This window comes from Syngnathus leptorhynchus, chromosome 2, assembly GCF_054491065.1.
Source record: "Syngnathus leptorhynchus isolate UIUO chromosome 2, UIUO_Slep, whole genome shotgun sequence".
NCBI classification, from domain to species: Eukaryota; Metazoa; Chordata; class Actinopteri; order Syngnathiformes; family Syngnathidae; genus Syngnathus; species Syngnathus leptorhynchus.
Genome location: NC_141196.1, coordinates 15,174,684 through 15,192,045, shown reverse-complemented (window position 1 = coordinate 15,192,045; position 17,362 = coordinate 15,174,684). Strand labels below are relative to the sequence as shown.

The 17,362-nt window shown below is 41.7% G+C and overlaps 5 protein-coding genes across 6 annotated transcripts in view; all 5 read right to left on the bottom strand.

The window, feature by feature from the left end:
• LOC147060988 (protocadherin gamma-C5-like) overlaps positions 1–17,362 on the bottom strand; it is a 147,437-nt gene that overhangs the window by 120,793 nt on the left and 9,282 nt on the right. The window lies entirely within an intron of this gene.
• Positions 1,125–3,886, bottom strand: LOC147060992 (protocadherin gamma-A7-like). Its single transcript, XM_085906543.1, has 2 exons — positions 3,532–3,886; positions 1,125–2,247 (listed from the first exon to the last, which is right to left on the bottom strand). The coding sequence occupies exons 1-2, from the start codon at positions 3,884–3,886 to the stop codon at positions 1,385–1,387; spliced, it is 1,218 nt and encodes a 405-aa protein (XP_085762669.1). The 3' UTR covers positions 1,125–1,384.
• Positions 4,842–8,063, bottom strand: LOC147060991 (protocadherin gamma-A3-like). Of its 2 annotated transcripts, XM_085903089.1 has the most exons (3): positions 7,681–8,063; positions 5,637–6,408; positions 4,842–5,423 (listed from the first exon to the last, which is right to left on the bottom strand). In XM_085903089.1, the coding sequence occupies exons 1-3, from the start codon at positions 8,058–8,060 to the stop codon at positions 5,373–5,375; spliced, it is 1,203 nt and encodes a 400-aa protein (XP_085759215.1). In that variant the 5' UTR covers positions 8,061–8,063; the 3' UTR covers positions 4,842–5,372. The 2 variants fall into 2 exon arrangements, with proteins under 2 accessions (XP_085759215.1, XP_085759207.1); XM_085903081.1 differs by having other exon boundaries at positions 5,637–8,063.
• Positions 9,553–12,206, bottom strand: LOC147060990 (protocadherin gamma-A12-like). Its single transcript, XM_085903068.1, has 2 exons — positions 11,687–12,206; positions 9,553–10,393 (listed from the first exon to the last, which is right to left on the bottom strand). Exons 1-2 carry the CDS (start codon positions 12,065–12,067, stop codon positions 9,554–9,556), a joined length of 1,221 nt encoding a protein of 406 aa, XP_085759194.1. The 5' UTR covers positions 12,068–12,206; the 3' UTR covers position 9,553.
• Positions 12,711–15,601, bottom strand: LOC147060989 (protocadherin gamma-A3-like). Its single transcript, XM_085904855.1, has one exon. It carries the CDS (start codon positions 15,321–15,323, stop codon positions 12,837–12,839), a length of 2,487 nt encoding a protein of 828 aa, XP_085760981.1. The 5' UTR covers positions 15,324–15,601; the 3' UTR covers positions 12,711–12,836.

Below are 17,362 nucleotides of genomic sequence, written 5' to 3'. Positions count from 1 at the left end.
AGCCGGACTACATCACGGATCACTAACATCTATTTTACATGTAACAGCGCCCCTTAGAGTCCGTTTTGTGAAATTTGTCGAGTTAGTCTAAAATGGTCATTATAAAAAAATAAAAAATAAACATTGTATGCCTTGATTAAAAAAGAAATCACGTTAAAAGTCACATAACGACAAGACAAATTTAATTATTTTTGTTTAAGTTGTAACTTGCACCAACAGTCAACCAACACAGTTGCATGAGCACTGTTATAAAATATGTAAAAATAATTATTTTAAATCCTCTGACTGAGCGCTGTTCAACAAATCCAATAGAATTTGTTTTCCAGCACCACGGACAGAGACAAAGTCACGAATGGCTCCACTGTTCACTTTGGGTCAATTAGGCTCAGGATATAAGTACAATGATAACAAAAAGCATTGTACTCGTTCAATGTGATTTATAACTAAATGCATGATAGATATTGTACACTCATCGCTTTTTCTGATGTTCGGTGACACAATATTGACAACACAAAGCTCAGAGTATACTAATGAATGGTGTGAACACTGCAAATCTGTATGCTATTGAGACATTAAACGGAGTATGAAAAGACAGGAAGCAAACAGGCACTTTTACTGTTCAAAACGAGGCAAAGAGATATCTTGGCTTTAATTTTGAAATTGGTTGTACATCGTACTTTAAAGGCTGGAAGAATTATGTGAACATCATCCGAACTGAAGAACAGATGTAACCTCTGAAACAGATCATGTTCTCTAGGATGATCATTTTAAGTCGGTGCAAAAATTACTTTTAAGTTAAATGAAAAATAACCAACAATGTTTCTGGGGCTTCTTGCACAACATTATCTTTTATGAGAATGAGTAAAGAATAAGGTTGGGTTGAAAAGGGCCGTACAAATTTTAGACAAGAAACTCCTCAGCCAGAAGAATTACGACAAGTCTGAAAGATAACCAAAGGACTACAAACTACATAACAACAGATGCGGGGCTCCGAGAACCAAGTTGAAAACATACGCGGTTTGCTATTTATTTACAAATCAATGCAAAAGGAAAAACACAAAAAGCTGACAGACTTTTCCTATGAACTTTACAGTCATCAAGGAACAAAATTATGTTACTCCACACTCCTTTTCCTCCCAAAATAACTTAGTATGATTTTCCAATGATGTAATTAACCAACTAACCAACTAACCAACTAACTAACATTATTGCAGCTCTAGAGTGATAAGGCATATGAGCAATTTGCCCTGAGCCTGAAAACTGTGAGACTTAGTGACGATATCAAATGAAAAAGGTGAAAAACATCACTCACCAAGGTTGACATCTGAGAAAAGTCTCTTACATCTGCTTGTTGACAATCAACATATACTTGACATTAATTGAATTAACAACAAGTATATGGAAATCGCTCACTGAGAGCAGCAGACATTATCAGGGACAAAAACAGCAAAATAATGGTGAAATACTGACTCACCAAGGTTGACATCTGTGAGAAGTTTCCTGACAGCTCCTTGTTCACATGTGGTGTTTCACCATCAGCTCCATCCACACTCACTAAACTTTGACTCATGGCTTGCATATTCTTCATGTCACTTTTTCTAGAGTCAGTTGTCCTGCACACCTCGTAATTGTACACGTGCGGGAGTGTCCCTGTCCCCAAAGTATCTGAGTACCGCGGTGGATAGTATGGGATGACGGGCAGGTTGGAGTGGTACAGGACGCGAGACTGTCTCCACCTGTGCACTTTGACGGCGATGATGAGCAGCAAGCAGGTGACGAAGAGGAAGGAGACCACAGCCAGCGCCAAGACTAAGTAAAAAGTCAGTTTTTCATTATAGTCCTTGTCGTACATGCTCAAGTCAGTGAACTCTGAGAGCACCTCAGGGAAGCTGTCGGCCACCGCCACGTTCACAATGACTGTTGCTGAACGAGAGGGCTGCCCATTGTCCTCCACCACAACAGTCAGTCTTTGTTTGACAGCATCTTTATCAGTCACTTGGCGGACCGTTCGGATTTCTCCGTTGTGGAGGCCCACTTCAAACAGCGCCCTGTCTGTGGCTTTGTGCACTTGATAGGAGAGCCAGGCGTTCTGGCCAGAGTCCACGTCCACGGCCACCACTTTGGTCACCAGGTAGCCCACGTCGGCCGAACGAGGCACCCTTTCGGCCAGCAGCGAGCCGCTCGTTTGCACCGGGTACAGGACCTGTGGAGTGTTGTCGTTCTGGTCCTGGATTAGGATGCAAACTGTGGCCACGGAACTCAGCGGCGGGGATCCAGAGTCGCGGACAGTCACGTTAAAGTCAAAGGACTTGATTTGTTCATAATCAAATGATCTGATTGCATGGATGACACCATTCTCAGAATTGATGGAGACAAAAGAGGACACAGCTACTCCATTAACTTCTTTCTCCTCTAGGAAGTAAGACACTCTGGCATTCTGGCCCCAGTCTGCATCATTGGCACTGACAGTAAACACGGAAAAACCGGGAGAGTTGTTCTCTGATAAAGTCTTACTGTATTCTGACTGATGGAATTTGGGCGGGTTGTCGTTCACGTCTGATATTTTAACATTGATGTTTGTACTACTAGACAGAGGTGGAGAGCCTTGGTCGGACACTGTTATGGTCACATTATATTCAGGGACACTTTCCCGGTCTAAGACGTTTTCAGTGACTATGGTGTAATATCCTGTTAATGAAGACTCAATTTTAAAAGGGACATCGGTGTTAATGGAACACTTGACAACGCCATTGACGTCAGAGTCTTCATCATTCACGTTAAACACAGCTACTGTTGTACCTGGGGGAGAATCCTCAGGTATGGATTGAGAAAAGGACATGACTTCTATGTTGGGGACATTGTCATTCACATCAATTATGTTGATAAAAACTTTGCATGTATCTGTATATCCTCCATGATCTCTAGCCTGAACATTTAACTGATAAGTCTTGGATTTTTCAAAATCCAATTCACCTAAAACTTTAATTTCTCCTGTTTTGGTATTTACACCAAACAACTGTTCTGTTCCTTTGGTGGCACGTGTGGAAAACGTGACGTCGCCATTTAGGCCTGCATCAGCATCATTTGCACTAACAGTCGTGATCAGTGTCCCAGCAGGTGAATTTTCAGGCACATCTACCTTATAAACAGGTTGAGTGCACACTGGGGCGTTATCGTTTGCATCCAGCACAGCAATTTCAATTCTTACTGTCCCTGATCTGTGTGGCTCCCCACCATCTGATGCAATCAGCATGAGCGTGAGACTCTCTTCTTTTTCTCGGTCTAAAGGCTTTTGTAAAACCATTTCCATGAATTTTGCTCCATCTGGTTGGCTTTGTATTTCTAATTTAAAATTATCTGAAGGCTTCAAAATATATTTATGTATATCATTATTTCCAACATCCGGGTCGTCAGCATTCTCAAGTGAGAAACGTGCCCCGGGTGCGACACTTTCAGCTATTTTTAAATGAATTTCTGATTGTGGGAAGGACGGACTGTTATCATTAATGTCTATGGCCTCCACTGTTACACGATAAAGCTGGATGGGATTTTCTAAAATGATGTCAAAAGTGAAGCTGCAGGGCGTCGTCTTGCCACAGAGCTCCTCTCGGTCGATGCGCTCCTTAATCACAAGTGTGCCTTTGTCTCGCTTTAAATCAACATATTGTCGGCCTCCTTTGGTAATGATACGAGCTTTACCTGCAACTAGTCTTCCAACATCCAAGCCCAAATCTCTTGCAATGTTTCCAACAAAAGAGCCTTCCGCCTGCTCCTCTGGTATGGAATAGCGAGCCTGTCCAGCCAGGGAGCCCAGCTTGCACAGACAAAGAATCACAAACAGTGTGCGCCATCGGCCTCTGATAGCGCGCATCCGCATAAAATCCATCGTGAATTCAAAAATAACAAGAGCACTTCTTCAAGTAAACCAATGCTCACGTAAAAAACGTTCCTAATAAACCAAACTCCAAAGAAAATATGCCTCTTCAAATAACAAGCATGAAGACCGTCGTGTTTATCAGCAATGAAGCTCTAAAAGGAGCTCAAGAGGAGCGCTCCTGCGCAAACGCGTTTCATTCGCATTCATTGACGTGTCACCAGCGGCGCTCAGAGCATGTTCACAGAACTGCACATCTATTTTAATCGCCCTGTCTAAACGTAAAGACAGTACAAAACATTTGGATTGATATGACGTTACTTTAAATTAAAATTTTACATGCAAAAAAAATACAAATACATTTTATGACTAACGTTTGAAGAATATCTACGTTTACATTTCAATTATGACAGCAGAGGATTATAGTAATTAAATTATAATTTTACATGCAAAAAAATACAAACACATTTTTGACTAACGTTTGCAAAATATTTACGTTCAGATTTTGATAATGACAGCACAGGATTATAGGGACGTTAGGGAAATAATTGAAACTACAGACCAGTAACAAAGTAAGAAATAAAATCAAGACTTAATAAATCATTAATCGGTCTATTTCATCACAACGTAATTAAGAACGTTACATTGTTTTAAAATACAATGGCTATTGCGTCCAGAATTTTTTTTTATTATAAACAACGATTCGGTTTTAAAATTCAATTGATTTTTAAGAAAATTACAATCATGATAATGTACAACACAATTATCTAGATCCAGATAGACGACTTGGAGCTGGACGATTTTTTTTCGACAAAATAATAAGAATACTAGGAAAATAATTGTATACTCAATTTAAAAAACTTTTTTTCCCCAGTGGTATTATACGAATTAATAGATCAACAATGGTCCAAAAAAGTGATAAAAATCAGCAACACTCTTCAGCACCACGGACAGCGAAATTGAACGCCCATCTCATGTGCAGTGTTGGGACTACTGGCGCTATAAGTAACAGCGTAACTCACACCGTTACAGATTTCCAGCATCGGATAGTAATTTACTATGTTAGTTATTATAACTGCTATTGTTATTAACCGTGAAATGTGGCACGTTACTTAAGCTATTTGGGACGCATCGACGCGCAATGCAAAAACGCTTCCGCCCCTCAGCGGATTAACTTCTGAGTCGCGTCAGCCATTCAACTTCTGGAATGTGTCATGTGGTCATTGTTTTGTTTTTGTGCAAAACAATGATCATCGGCACCGTCCATGCTCATGCCTCGCTGTACAATACTTCTTTGTACCGACACCGGCACAAAACAAAACGGGAACATGCATGGAGGAGTTTGAGTTCGAAACTTAGCATACCTGGATTTTTATTTTTTTATTAGCTGTTGAACTGTACGAAGACGCAACATTGTTTACATTACCACATAACAAATTGTCCACCAACTCGACTTCCTCGTGTCCTATGTCTCTTTCCTTTTCTCCACCCCTGTTCTCTATTTGTATAGTACTCCTAGTGGCAGGGCCATCACACCACAGGGGTTTTGCTGTAAAAAATGGCAAGGTATGCTTGTGTGTTGGTGTGTTTTTCTCATGGAGCAAACAATTATTCATATCTTGCACTGTATTTCTGCATCAAATTACACTTGGTTAACTTTTTACACAGCTACTGTACCAGAGATGAGGCCGAAGCCCCCACGTTCAGTAATGTATGTGTTATCTAAAAAAGCACCCCAAACTTTTTAAAATATTTCACTCACCAATGTTGACATCTGAGAAAAGTCTCCGAGCATCTGCTTGTTGTCATGCGGTGTATCAGCATCAACTCCATCCACTCTCACTAAACTTTGACTCATGGCTTGCATGTTTTTCATATCACTTTTTCTGGAGTCAGTGGTCCTGGACACCTCGTAATTGTAGACATGCGGGAGGGTCCCAGTTCCCAAAGTATCTGAGTACCGAGGCGGATAATACGGAATGACGGGCAGGTTGGAGTGGTACAGGACGCGTGACTGTCTCCACCTGTACACTTTGACTGCTATTATGAGCAGCAAGCAGGTGACGAAGAGGAAGGAGACCACAGCCAGCGCCAAGACCAAGTAAAAAGTCAGCTTGTCATTGTACTCCTTGTCGTGCATGCTCAAGTCAGAAAACTCTGAGAGCACCTCGGGGAAGCTGTCGGCCACCGCCACGTTCACAATGACTGTGGCTGAACGAGAGGGCTGCCCGTTATCCTCCACCACAACAGTCAGTCTTTGTTTGACAGCATCTTTATCAGTCACTTGGCGGACTGTTCGGATTTCTCCGTTGTGGAGGCCCACTTCAAACAGCGCCCTGTCTGTGGCTTTGTGCACTTGATAGGAGAGCCAGGCGTTCTGGCCAGAGTCTACGTCCACGGCCACCACTTTGGTGACCAGATAGCCCACGTCGGCCGAACGAGGCACCATTTCAGCCAGGACCGAGCCACCCGTCTGCACCGGGTACAACACCTGAGGGGGGTTGTCGTTCTGGTCCTGGATCAGGATGCGAACACTCACGTTGCTACTGAGGGGAGGGGAGCCTCCATCCTGCGCTCTGACAATAAATGTTAGCTCTTTGATTTGCTCGTAGTCAAATGATCGAACTGCACTAATAACTCCACTTTCTGCATTGACAGACACAAATTCACTTATTGGACTTCCTCCGATTTCACTCTGCTCCAACATGTAGGAGACACGAGCGTTCTGGTTTTCATCAGGGTCTTTGGCAATCACTCTTAAAACAGAAATACCTGGCGAGTTGTTTTCTGCAACATTTGCGCTATAGATGCTGACCGGAAATAAAGGAGCGTTGTCATTCACGTCTGACACTTTCAAATTAAAAGTTTTTTTTGAGGAGAGGGGAGGCGAGCCTGAATCTGAAGCCACAATTGTTATGTTATATTCCGACACACTTTCACGATCTAAATCAGTGTCAGTCATCAATGCAAAATAATTTCTCATATTGGATTTAATCCTAAATGGAACCTGGCCTTCAATAGCGCACCTCACGTGACCGTTTTCACCAGAATCCAAGTCTTTTACATTAATGATACCAATAGTGGCACCAACGGTGGAATCTTCTGATACAGGACTAGTAAAGGACATTACATTTATGACTGGAGCATTATCATTTAAATCAATTATTTCTATTTCGACTTTTGTGGAATCAGCAAACAGACCTTGATCTATAGCTTCAACCATGAACTCTATTGTTTTACCTTTTTCATAATCTATAAGTTTTGCTACAGATATACACCCTGTCGTTTCATCTATGTGAAATAAATCTGCTATCCCTGCATTTAATTTCGAAAATGAGTATGTGACTATTCCGTTTGAACCGCTGTCAGCATCAGTAGCATTCACGGTCAAAACAATAGCGCCTTTCGGTGCATTTTCAACTATTTTAGCTTTATAAATTGTTTGATTGAAGACGGGGGCATTGTCATTTGTATCTTGAATGTTGATATCTATACTTACTGTACCCGATCTTTGTGGATTTCCACCATCTACAGCCACTAATTTTAAAGAGAGTTGCGGCTGTGCTTCTCTGTCTAAAGCTTTCTGTAGCACCATTTCTGCATATTTCCTTCCTCCCGGACTGACATGTTGCTTCAAAACAAAATGGTCACTTGGTGTTAAAATGTAATTCTGCAGACCATTTGCGTCTACATCAGCATCGTGAGCATTCTCTAAAACAAAACGGGAGCCAAGTGCAGCCGACTCACTTATTTCAAATTCTAAATGTCTATTTTTAAATGTAGGAGCATTGTCGTTCACGTCTAACACTTCGATGGTCACGGGATGCAATTCCATGGGGTTTTCCAATAAAATCTCAAAGGTGAAGCTGCACGGCGTCACTTCTCCACACAGCTGCTCTCTGTCTATCCTCTCGTGGACAACCAGCAGCCCTTTGTCCGCCCTCAGCTCGGCGTACTGGACGTTGTCCCCTGTCACGATGCGGGCCCGCCCAGAACGGAGTCTTTTCAGATCCAAACCGAGATCCTGGGCCACATTTCCAATAAGCGATCCCTTTTTCATCTCCTCTGGAATTGAGTAGCGGATTTGCGCCAGCGTTCCATTTAGAAAAATACACCAAAAGACAAAGAGGCAGTCCGCCCGTCGCCATATTCCACCACGGTTTGGATGAATATCTTTCCACTCCATATTAAAAGAAAATTATTCCAATGAAGTGAACGGATCGAAAAACGACGAGGCACAATATCAGCCGAGTTTTAAGCTCAAGTGTCGTACGTTGTTCACGCACAGCTCTCCTTTGCCAAATGGCAGTCGCAGAGGAGCAGCATTGCAACACGTATCACAAAACATCCATTTAACATACAACAACGCCCCCTAGAGACCGATATGTGAAATTAGTCCAGTTAATCTCAAAGGGTCAACATTTTCTTGGGGTGTCGGGGATGGGAATCTATAGATACGGCGTGCCCTGTTTACCAATCGCATTAAAACATTAAAAAAGTAGAAATATATCTATGAAGTTGTAAATTGCACTACCATCCAACCAACAAACGTGCGTGATGGCTGTTGGTGTGTGAGCAAGATTCAGATGATATCGATAGTGAGCATTGCTTTTATTTCTTCCAAGTGAGCAATGCCCAACAAATCCATTGAACGCTGTCCTTCAGGACCATGGAGAGAGATAGACTACATAAGAAGCTCACTGTAATGCCTATCAGTAAAAGTACCACGATGCCGCAGTGAATTTGGATATTCATCCTTAAGCAATTCCTGGTTATGTGTTGACACTGATTCACTGTGGGTGACTTTACGTCTATTAACATCTATTTTAAGAATATAAAAAGCACCTCTTATGTATTAACGGGGCATTTACAGTCAAATTGAGTCATTAAAAGGCAGTCGAATGTACGCACATACACATTCGTTGCTGCTGAAAACATCAAAAATGACAAAACCCTCACAGGTGCACAAGCACTAAGACTGAAGAAGTGAAGTAATCTCCAGAGCAGACTGACTGTTTTCCAATAAGCTTGATTTAAGCACTAGGGAATTATCTCCAAATAGTAGCAAAACAAAAAAATAACAAATCTTTCTCAATACCCTGCAGAAGTTTTTTTTTTTTTTTTTAATATGGAAGGTTATGATAAAGAATCAGAGCAGAACTCATTTGGCCAAGAAGCATACCAAGGGGCCATGGCATGTAAAATTTTGAAGAATCATAAATGCTCTTTCATCATGACCATGACCAAAAGCATAATGAGCAATGAAAAAATAGAAGAGGATCAAGAAGAGCAACGTTTCAACAACAAAAACAACAACACTATGAAGCAGTGGTTCAACAAAAACAACAACACTATGAAGCAGTGGTTCTTAACCTTGTTGGAGGTACCGAACCCCATATGCGCATTCACCGAACCCCTCTTTAGCAAAGATGGTGCACAAAATGAGTCGTGCATGATCATCACGTTGTTCAAAGAATAAAACCAACACAATGCGTGAACTCAACAAATGACATACCTGCAAATCAGTGTGCCTCTGCGAGAACAGTTCAGACATGCGTTATCACAAATTTACACGATAAATCAGTGGAGGCTCTGCCGAATCGCTGAGACCGACTCACCAAACCCATGGGGTTTGATCGAACCCAGGTTAAGAACCACTGCTAATAAGAGTAAAAATGGCTAGAAATCTTTCAGATTAATCAATACAAAAAGAAAACATGCAAAATTATTACATATTTCACTCACCAATGTTGACGTATGAGAAAAGTCTCCTGACATCTGCTTGTTGCCATTCGACATATCAGCATCAGCTCCATCCACACTCACTAAACTTTGACTTATGCCTTGCATATTCTTAATGTCACTTTTTCTGGAGTCGGTGGTCCTGCACACCTCGTAATTGTACACGTGCGGGAGGGTCCCCGTCCCCAAAGTATCCGAGTATCGAGGTGGATAGTAGGGGATGACGGGCAGGTTGGAGTGGTACAGGACGCGAGACTGTCTCCACCTGTGCACTTTGACTGCGATGATGAGCAGCAAGCAGGTGATAAAGAGGAAGGAGACCACAGCCAGTGCCAAGACTAAGTAAAAAGTCAGCTTGTCATTGTACTCCTTGTCGTGCATGCTCAAGTCAGTGAACTCCGAGAGCACCTCAGGGAAGCTGTCGGCCACCGCCACGTTCACAATGACTGTTGCTGAACGAGAGGGCTGCCCGTTGTCCTCCACCACGACAGTCAGTCTTTGTTTGACAGCATCTTTATCAGTCACTTGGCGGACTGTTCGTATTTCTCCATTGTGGAGGCCCACTTCAAACAGCGCCCTGTCTGTGGCTTTGTGCACTTGATAGGAGAGCCAGGCGTTCTGGCCAGAGTCCACATCCACGGCCACCACTTTGGTTACCAGGTAGCCTACGTCAGCTGAACGAGGCACCATTTCGGCCAGTAGCGAGCCGCCCGTCTGCACCGGGTACAGCACCTGAGGGGCGTTGTCGTTCTGGTCCTGGATCAGGATGCGAACGCTCGCGTTGCTGCTGAGGGGAGGGGAACCTCCATCCTGCGCTCTGACCACCAATTCAACTTGTTTAATTTGCTCATAATCAAATGATCGAACGGCAATGAGAACACCAGTTTCAGAATTTAATGAAATAAAAGTGGAAACTGGACTGCCACTAATCTGTGTGTCCTCTAGAAAATAAGATATTCTCGCATTTTGATTCCAATCAGCGTCTCGAGCAGTGACAGCAAATATGGAAATGCCTGGAGAATTATTCTCTGCCACATAAGCTGAATAAACATTTTTATCAAATATTGGTGCATTGTCATTAACATCTGAGATTCTAAGATGTAACTTTGTAGCGCTAGAAAGCGGAGGTTTTCCGAGATCAGTGGCTGTAATTGTTATGTTATATTCTGAAACAGATTCTCTGTCAAAATACGTATCTGAAACTAAATTATAATAGTTTGTCAGCGATGTCTCCAATTTAAAGGGAAGTTTTCCATCAACGAAACAATTAATTTGTCCATTTCTATCAGAATCAACATCTTTTATGTTCAGAATTGCAATTGTTGCACCAGGGGGTGAATCTTCAGACAGAGGACTGGAAAAAGATTTTATATTAATTACTGGAGCATTGTCATTTACATCAATAACATCAAATGAAACTTTACTGGTCCCAATCAGGCCACCTTGATCCTTTGCTTCCACCCTCACTTCATACTTCCTGTTTTTTTCATAGTCAATATGACCAGAAACATAGATTGTGCCAGTTTCTTCATCAATATTAAATATATTGGCAGCACTTCCTTTTGTTTTCGACAAACTGTAAGAGATGAGTCCAAACGGACCACTGTCAGCATCTGTTGCATTTACTGTAATTACACTGGTGCCTTTCAGTGTGTTTTCCATAACATAGGCTTTGTATTCGGATTGGTTAAAAACTGGCCGGTTGTCATTTGCATCTAAAACATTTATTTCTATATTTACTGTACCAGATCTCTGCGGTGTTCCTCCATCAAGTGCAATTAATTTTAAAGACAAACGGGGATGTTGCTCTCTGTCTAAAGGCTTCTGGAGCACCATTTCAACATATTTACTGCCATCCGGATTTGCATGCTGATTGAGGATAAAATTGTCGTTTGGTGACAAAATGTAATTTTGCAACGCGTTCGGCCCCACATCTTGATCTTCGGCACTCTGTAGTGGAAATTGCACACCAATTGCAGTCCCTTCACTTATTTCAAAGGTTAGGGATTTTTCTTTATTTGGAAAGACTGGGGCGTGATCATTTATATCCAAAATCTCAACGATTATTCCGTGCAGTTCTAAAGGATTTTCTAAAATGATCTCAAAGCTGAAGCTGCATGGCGTCACATCTCCGCAAATCTGCTCTCGGTCTATTCTGTCACTGACGACCAGGAGCCCTTTGTCTGTCTTCAGCTCCGTGTATTGAATGTTGTCTTCTGTCAAGATGCGAGCCCGCCCAGCTATGAGTCTCTTTATGTCCAAACTGAGATCATGTGCCACGTTTCCAATCACGGAGCCTTTCTTCATCTCTTCTGGTATAGAATAACGAATTTGACCACCTACCGTGGTAACCAAATGAAGCAAAAACATCAGCGTCCCCGCTTGACGCCGCCATCCATAAAACAACCTCCATTTTGCGCACGAGAAAGGGAAGGGTTCAGATTTATCCATGATGACGAAAACAAAAATAAATTGCAAAGAATAAGTCCTATAAAATAATCAGGTCCCTGCATACGTCAGCTCTCAACAAGAAAATTAATGCGAGGTGGAGATCGTTGTTCTTTCACTTGCCCTCTTCGTCAACAAAAGACAGAAAATGCCTCGTCAATGGGGAGGACTGCGGAACAACGCGCAAATTCATATCCAAGCCAACAGCGTCCCTTAGAGTTTAAAATGTGCAAGAACGAGGGCTGAGCAGCAGGGAGGGGATGAACGCAAAATAAAAGCAAATTGGATGTATAGTCCGTTGTTTGTGGAGAAACATGAATAGAAAATGCTGCACGAAAGTTAAAAACTAAATTATCTTGAGAAAACAGCACCCGAAATTCTTAACATTCGCTACTAGGATTTCAAATTGAAGAAAGAAAAAAAATCCGAATTTATACTAATGTATTGAGATATATTTCTTTCTTTCTGTTGAAAATACTATATACATAATTTTGAAAAGGTAGACGTCTATTTTTTTACCGATGATGGCCATTTCCAGCACCATGGAAGACAATAAACGTCCGATCTCATCGAGTTATCTTAACTTATCTGATCAACTCATAGTGCACATTTTTATTATGTTATGAAATACTTCAATAAGTTATTACATGCATGTTAATTACGTGTGTTGCCAGTTAATATGAAACCATTCTGACTCAAAACAAAGTTAAACTGCATCGGTTTCAATTTCTGATTTGACTGAAAAACAATGGTGAACCTTTCAAGGTTCTCGTTACATTACATGAGACAATATCAAATGAAAAAGGTGAAAAACATCACTCACCAAGGTTGACATCTGAGAAAGGTCTCCTGACATCTGCTTGTTGCAATTAGACATATCAGCATCAGCTCCATCCACACTCACTAAACTCTGACTCATGGCTTGCATGTTCTTCATGTCACTTTTTCTAGAGTCAGTGGTCCTGCAAACCTCATAATTGTACACGTGCGGGAGGGTCCCTGTCCCTAAAGTATCCGAGTATCGAGGTGGATAGTACGGGATGACGGGCAGGTTGGAGTGGTACAAGACGCGCGACTGTCTCCACCTGTGCACTTTGACTGCGATGATGAGCAGCAAGCAGGTGATGAAGAGGAAGGAGACCACAGCAAGCGCCAAAACTAAGTAAAAAGTCAGCTTGTCATTGTACTCTTTGTCGTGCATGCTCAAGTCAGTGAACTCCGAGAGCACCTCAGGGAAGCTGTCAGCCACCGCCACGTTCACAATGACTGTGGCTGAACGAGAGGGCTGCCCGTTGTCCTCCACCACAACAGTCAGTCTTTGTTTGACGGCATCTTTATCAGTCACTTGGCGGACTGTTCGGATTTCTCCATTGTGGAGGCCCACTTCAAACAGCACCCTGTCTGTGGCTTTGTGCACTTGATAGGAGAGCCAGGCGTTTTGGCCAGAGTCCACATCCACAGCGACCACTTTGGTGACCAGATAACCCACGTCGGCCGAACGAGGCACCATTTCAGCCAGCAGTGAGCCGCCCGTCTGCACCGGGTACAGCACCTGAGGGGCGTTATCGTTTTGGTCCTGGATCAGGATGCGAACGCTCACGTTGCTACTGAGGGGAGGGGAGCCTCCATCCTGCGCTCTGACAATAAATGTCAGCTCTTTGATTTGCTCGTAGTCATATGATCGAACTGCACTAATAACTCCACTTTCTGCATTAACGGACACAAATTCACTAATTGGACTTCCTCCAATTTCACTCTGCTCCAACATGTAGGAGACACGAGCATTCTGATTTTCATCTAGGTCTTTGGCAGTCACACCTAGCATTGAAACACCTGGTGAGTTGTTTTCTGCAACGTTTGCAGTATAAATGCCGAACGGAAACACAGGGGCGTTGTCATTGACGTCTGACACTTTCAAATTAAAGGTTTTTTTTGTAGAGAGGGGAGGGGAGCCGGCATCTGACGCAACAATTGTGATGTTATATTCTGACACACTTTCACGATCTAAATCAGCATCAGTCATCAATGCAAAATAATTTATCATATTGGATTTAATCCTAAATGGAACGCGGCCTTCTATTGCGCACCTAACGTGACCGTTTTCACCAGAATCACGGTCTTTTACATTAATGATACCAATTGTGGAACCGACAGGGGAATCCTCTGACACGGGACTGGTGAAAGACATAACATTAATGAGAGGGGCATTATCATTTAAATCCATTATTTCTATTTCGACTTTTGTAGACTCAGTAAGCCCACCTTCATCTTTAGCGTCAACCATGAATTCTAGCTTTTTGTCATTTTCGTAATCTATTTGATTTGCTACAAATATACAACCTGTCACCTCATCAATATAAAACAACTCCGTTATGTCTGCATTTGATTTTGAAAATGAGTACGTTACTTTTCCATACAAACCGCTATCTGCGTCAGTGGCATTTACAGTTAGAACGTGTGTGCCTTTTGGCGCATTTTCAAATACCTTTGCTTTATAATTAGTTTGATTGAATACGGGAGCATTATCATTCACATCTACGATGGTAATTTCTATATTTACTGTACCTGATCTCTGGGGATTTCCACCATCCACAGCCACTAATTTCAAGGCGAGTCGCGGCTGTGCTTCTCTGTCTAAAGCTTTCTGAAGCACCATTTCCGCATGTTTTATGCCACCTGGACTGGCGTGTTGTTTTAAAACGAAATTATCACTCGGAGTTAAAATGTAATTTTGAACGTTATTTCCATCCACGTCAGCATCGTGAGCATTCTCTAAAACAAAACGGGAGCCAATCGCTGCCAATTCACTTATTTCAAATCGCAAATGGTTATTTTTAAAGGTAGGAGCATTGTCATTTACGTCTAACACTTCGATGGTCACGGGATGCAATTCCATGGGGTTTTCCAATAAAATCTCAAAGGTGAAGCTACACGGATTCTCTTCTCCACACAGCTGCTCTCGATCAATCCTCTCGTGGACAACCAGGATCCCTTTGTCCGTCCTCAGCTCGGCGTACTGGACGTTCTCCCCGGTCACGATGCGGGCCCGCCCAGAACGGAGTCTTTTCAGATCCAAACCAAGATCTTGGGCCACATTTCCGATGAGCGAGCCTTTTTTCATTTCCTCAGGAATTGAGTAGCGGATTTGCCCTTGCGTTGCATTTAAAAACACACACCAAAAGACAAAGAGGCAGCTCATCCGTCTGCCAAAATATCGCCGTCGTATTCCATCTCTGAAATGATTAATTTCAAACTCCATGTCCAAAAAAAGAAGAAGAAAAAATGATCAATTCGAAAAAAAAGAAACAAAATAAGACAGGCGTTGCTTCGACTCAAAGGTTCGCCGTTCACTCAGGATCTCGTTTGTCAAATGGCTCTCAGACTTGGGAGCTGCACCATCACGCAGCACAGACATATTCATTTCCCATGTAACAGCGCCACTTGGAGGCTGATAAGTGAGATTAATGTAGTTTGACCCAAATATATTTTTTAAAATCCTATTTGTATAATCACAAGTACAAAATCAGAAAAACTCTTTCTTAGTTTTGCAAACAGATTCCATTTTGCAATCACAAAGTAAATAAAATGGCATATCTGTGGCGATAGTCTATAGAAATGGGGTGGACAGTTGCCAAAATAAGATAATGATAATTGTTTTCATGTGCGACTTCAGGCCAGTAATTTAAAGCCGTTTGTGGCTTCAGCTTTATTTCAGCACCATGGACAGCGAAAGAGAACTAGCAGTTGTTGTTTAGTCTTGTCATACTTGGCCAGTATTAACTACACAGCAAAGTAAACAATAAAAGTCCAAGATTAAATAATCAAATACAAGAAGAGTAAAAGGGCTTCTAAAACCAAGTTTGAACCGATGTTGCATGCTTTGTTCACATTCTCGAGATAGGCCTTTGAATCTGTGTCACTTCTACTACACAGTGTAGTGTGGTCCACTGCACCAGAACCTACAAAACCTACAAACCTACTCACTTGGTCACTCACTCACTCACTCACTCACTCACTCACTCACTCACTCACTCACTCACTCACTCACTCACTCACTCACTCACTCACTCACTCACTCACTCACTCACTCACTCACTCACTCACTCACTCACTCACTCGCACGCTTGCACACTCGCAGATTTATTTTAGGAAAAGCTGGAGCATGATCGTTTGCACCTTGTATCTTGATGGTGATGGAAAATACCTCAAGTGGGTCTTCCAGGACAATTTCTATAGCAAAGCTACTTGAGAACACATAAGTACTGGCTGTCTTCATCAATAATAAGCCACACTCGAGCGCAGAAACCAACATTTTCACATCCAAGTGTTTGCAACGTTCTCTACAGAGACCTAGTTCTTCATTTTTTTTCTGTCACGTATTGGTCTGGTGACCAAAGCTATAATGCAGAAAAACAAAATGGAGATGCTCTAATGCACCTTCAATGTGTTCATTGTTACTTGTGAGAAATAATCACAAATACTGAAGTATAGGAACAGTGTCTTTTAACATTAAACTATGTTTGTCAAGCATTGTTCACACAAGCTCATGACAAATGCAACAATACTCTAACGCCTCTTTCAAGTACTTGCCTTAAAGGGTCATGGACTGGTTGAGGTGCTTTCACAGCTGATGCAACAGCACCACCAACAGAGATGAAGTAAAATTATATACCATGTAGTGCTCCAAAGTTGTAATGGCGTATACAAGTAAAATATTCATAATTAATAATATTATTTATTTGTTGTTTTATTTTTATTAATCAATATTATTATTAATATAATAATATATATGAATATATATATTAATATGATTGTTTGTGTTATCCATTATTATTAATAATAAGAATAATAATTATTATTATTTATAATGATAATAATAATAAGAAGATAGATAGACAGACTGACATGTTGATACAGGACCTATATAGATATAGCGCTGATCAGAGAGCAGTGACCTACATTCAGAGGAATTAACATTCAGCTGGAAATGAACAAGCAGCCATACACAGTGAAAGTCTGCTGACAAAATTTTTGCAACACTGAACCAGAAAAGAGAACCATGGCAGAGCCTCCCATTCCTGTGTGCGCTCCATTTCAGCATACTACTGCAGAGCACACTCTTGTGCACATCATGATGGTGCATTATTAAAGCAGAGTCTGCACAGCAACAGCAGGCAGAGTTATTAATATTCATGTAGCTTATACTAGGAACACATTTTCACCCAATAGGATGACTTTTTCTGCATACGTTACATGACTGCAAAGGGTGACTTACAGTCAGTGTAATGCTTGTGATGG

What these genes read in the sequence shown, in the direction of transcription:
- LOC147060991 (XM_085903081.1), bottom strand. Translation starts at nt 8,060, where the DNA reads ATGGAGTGGAAAGATATTCATCCAAACCGTGGTGGAATATGGCGACGG. An exon ending in TTTCTCAGATGTCAACATTG is followed by an intron (nt 5,424 to 5,636) that starts GTGAGTGAAATA and finishes CATTTTTTACAG; the next exon opens with CAAAACCCCTGTGGTGTGAT.
- LOC147060990 (XM_085903068.1), bottom strand. Translation starts at nt 12,067, where the DNA reads ATGGATAAATCTGAACCCTTCCCTTTCTCGTGCGCAAAATGGAGGTTG. An exon ending in AAAATCCTTTAGAACTGCAC is followed by an intron (nt 10,394 to 11,686) that starts GGAATAATCGTT and finishes AGCAGCAACGCG; the next exon opens with AGCGTTCGCATCCTGATCCA.
- LOC147060989 (XM_085904855.1), bottom strand. Translation starts at nt 15,323, where the DNA reads ATGGAGTTTGAAATTAATCATTTCAGAGATGGAATACGACGGCGATAT.
- LOC147060992 (XM_085906543.1), bottom strand. Translation starts at nt 3,886, where the DNA reads ATGGATTTTATGCGGATGCGCGCTATCAGAGGCCGATGGCGCACACTG. An exon ending in AAATCCCATCCAGCTTTATC is followed by an intron (nt 2,248 to 3,531) that starts GTGTAACAGTGG and finishes GTTCCGTGGCCA; the next exon opens with CAGTTTGCATCCTAATCCAG.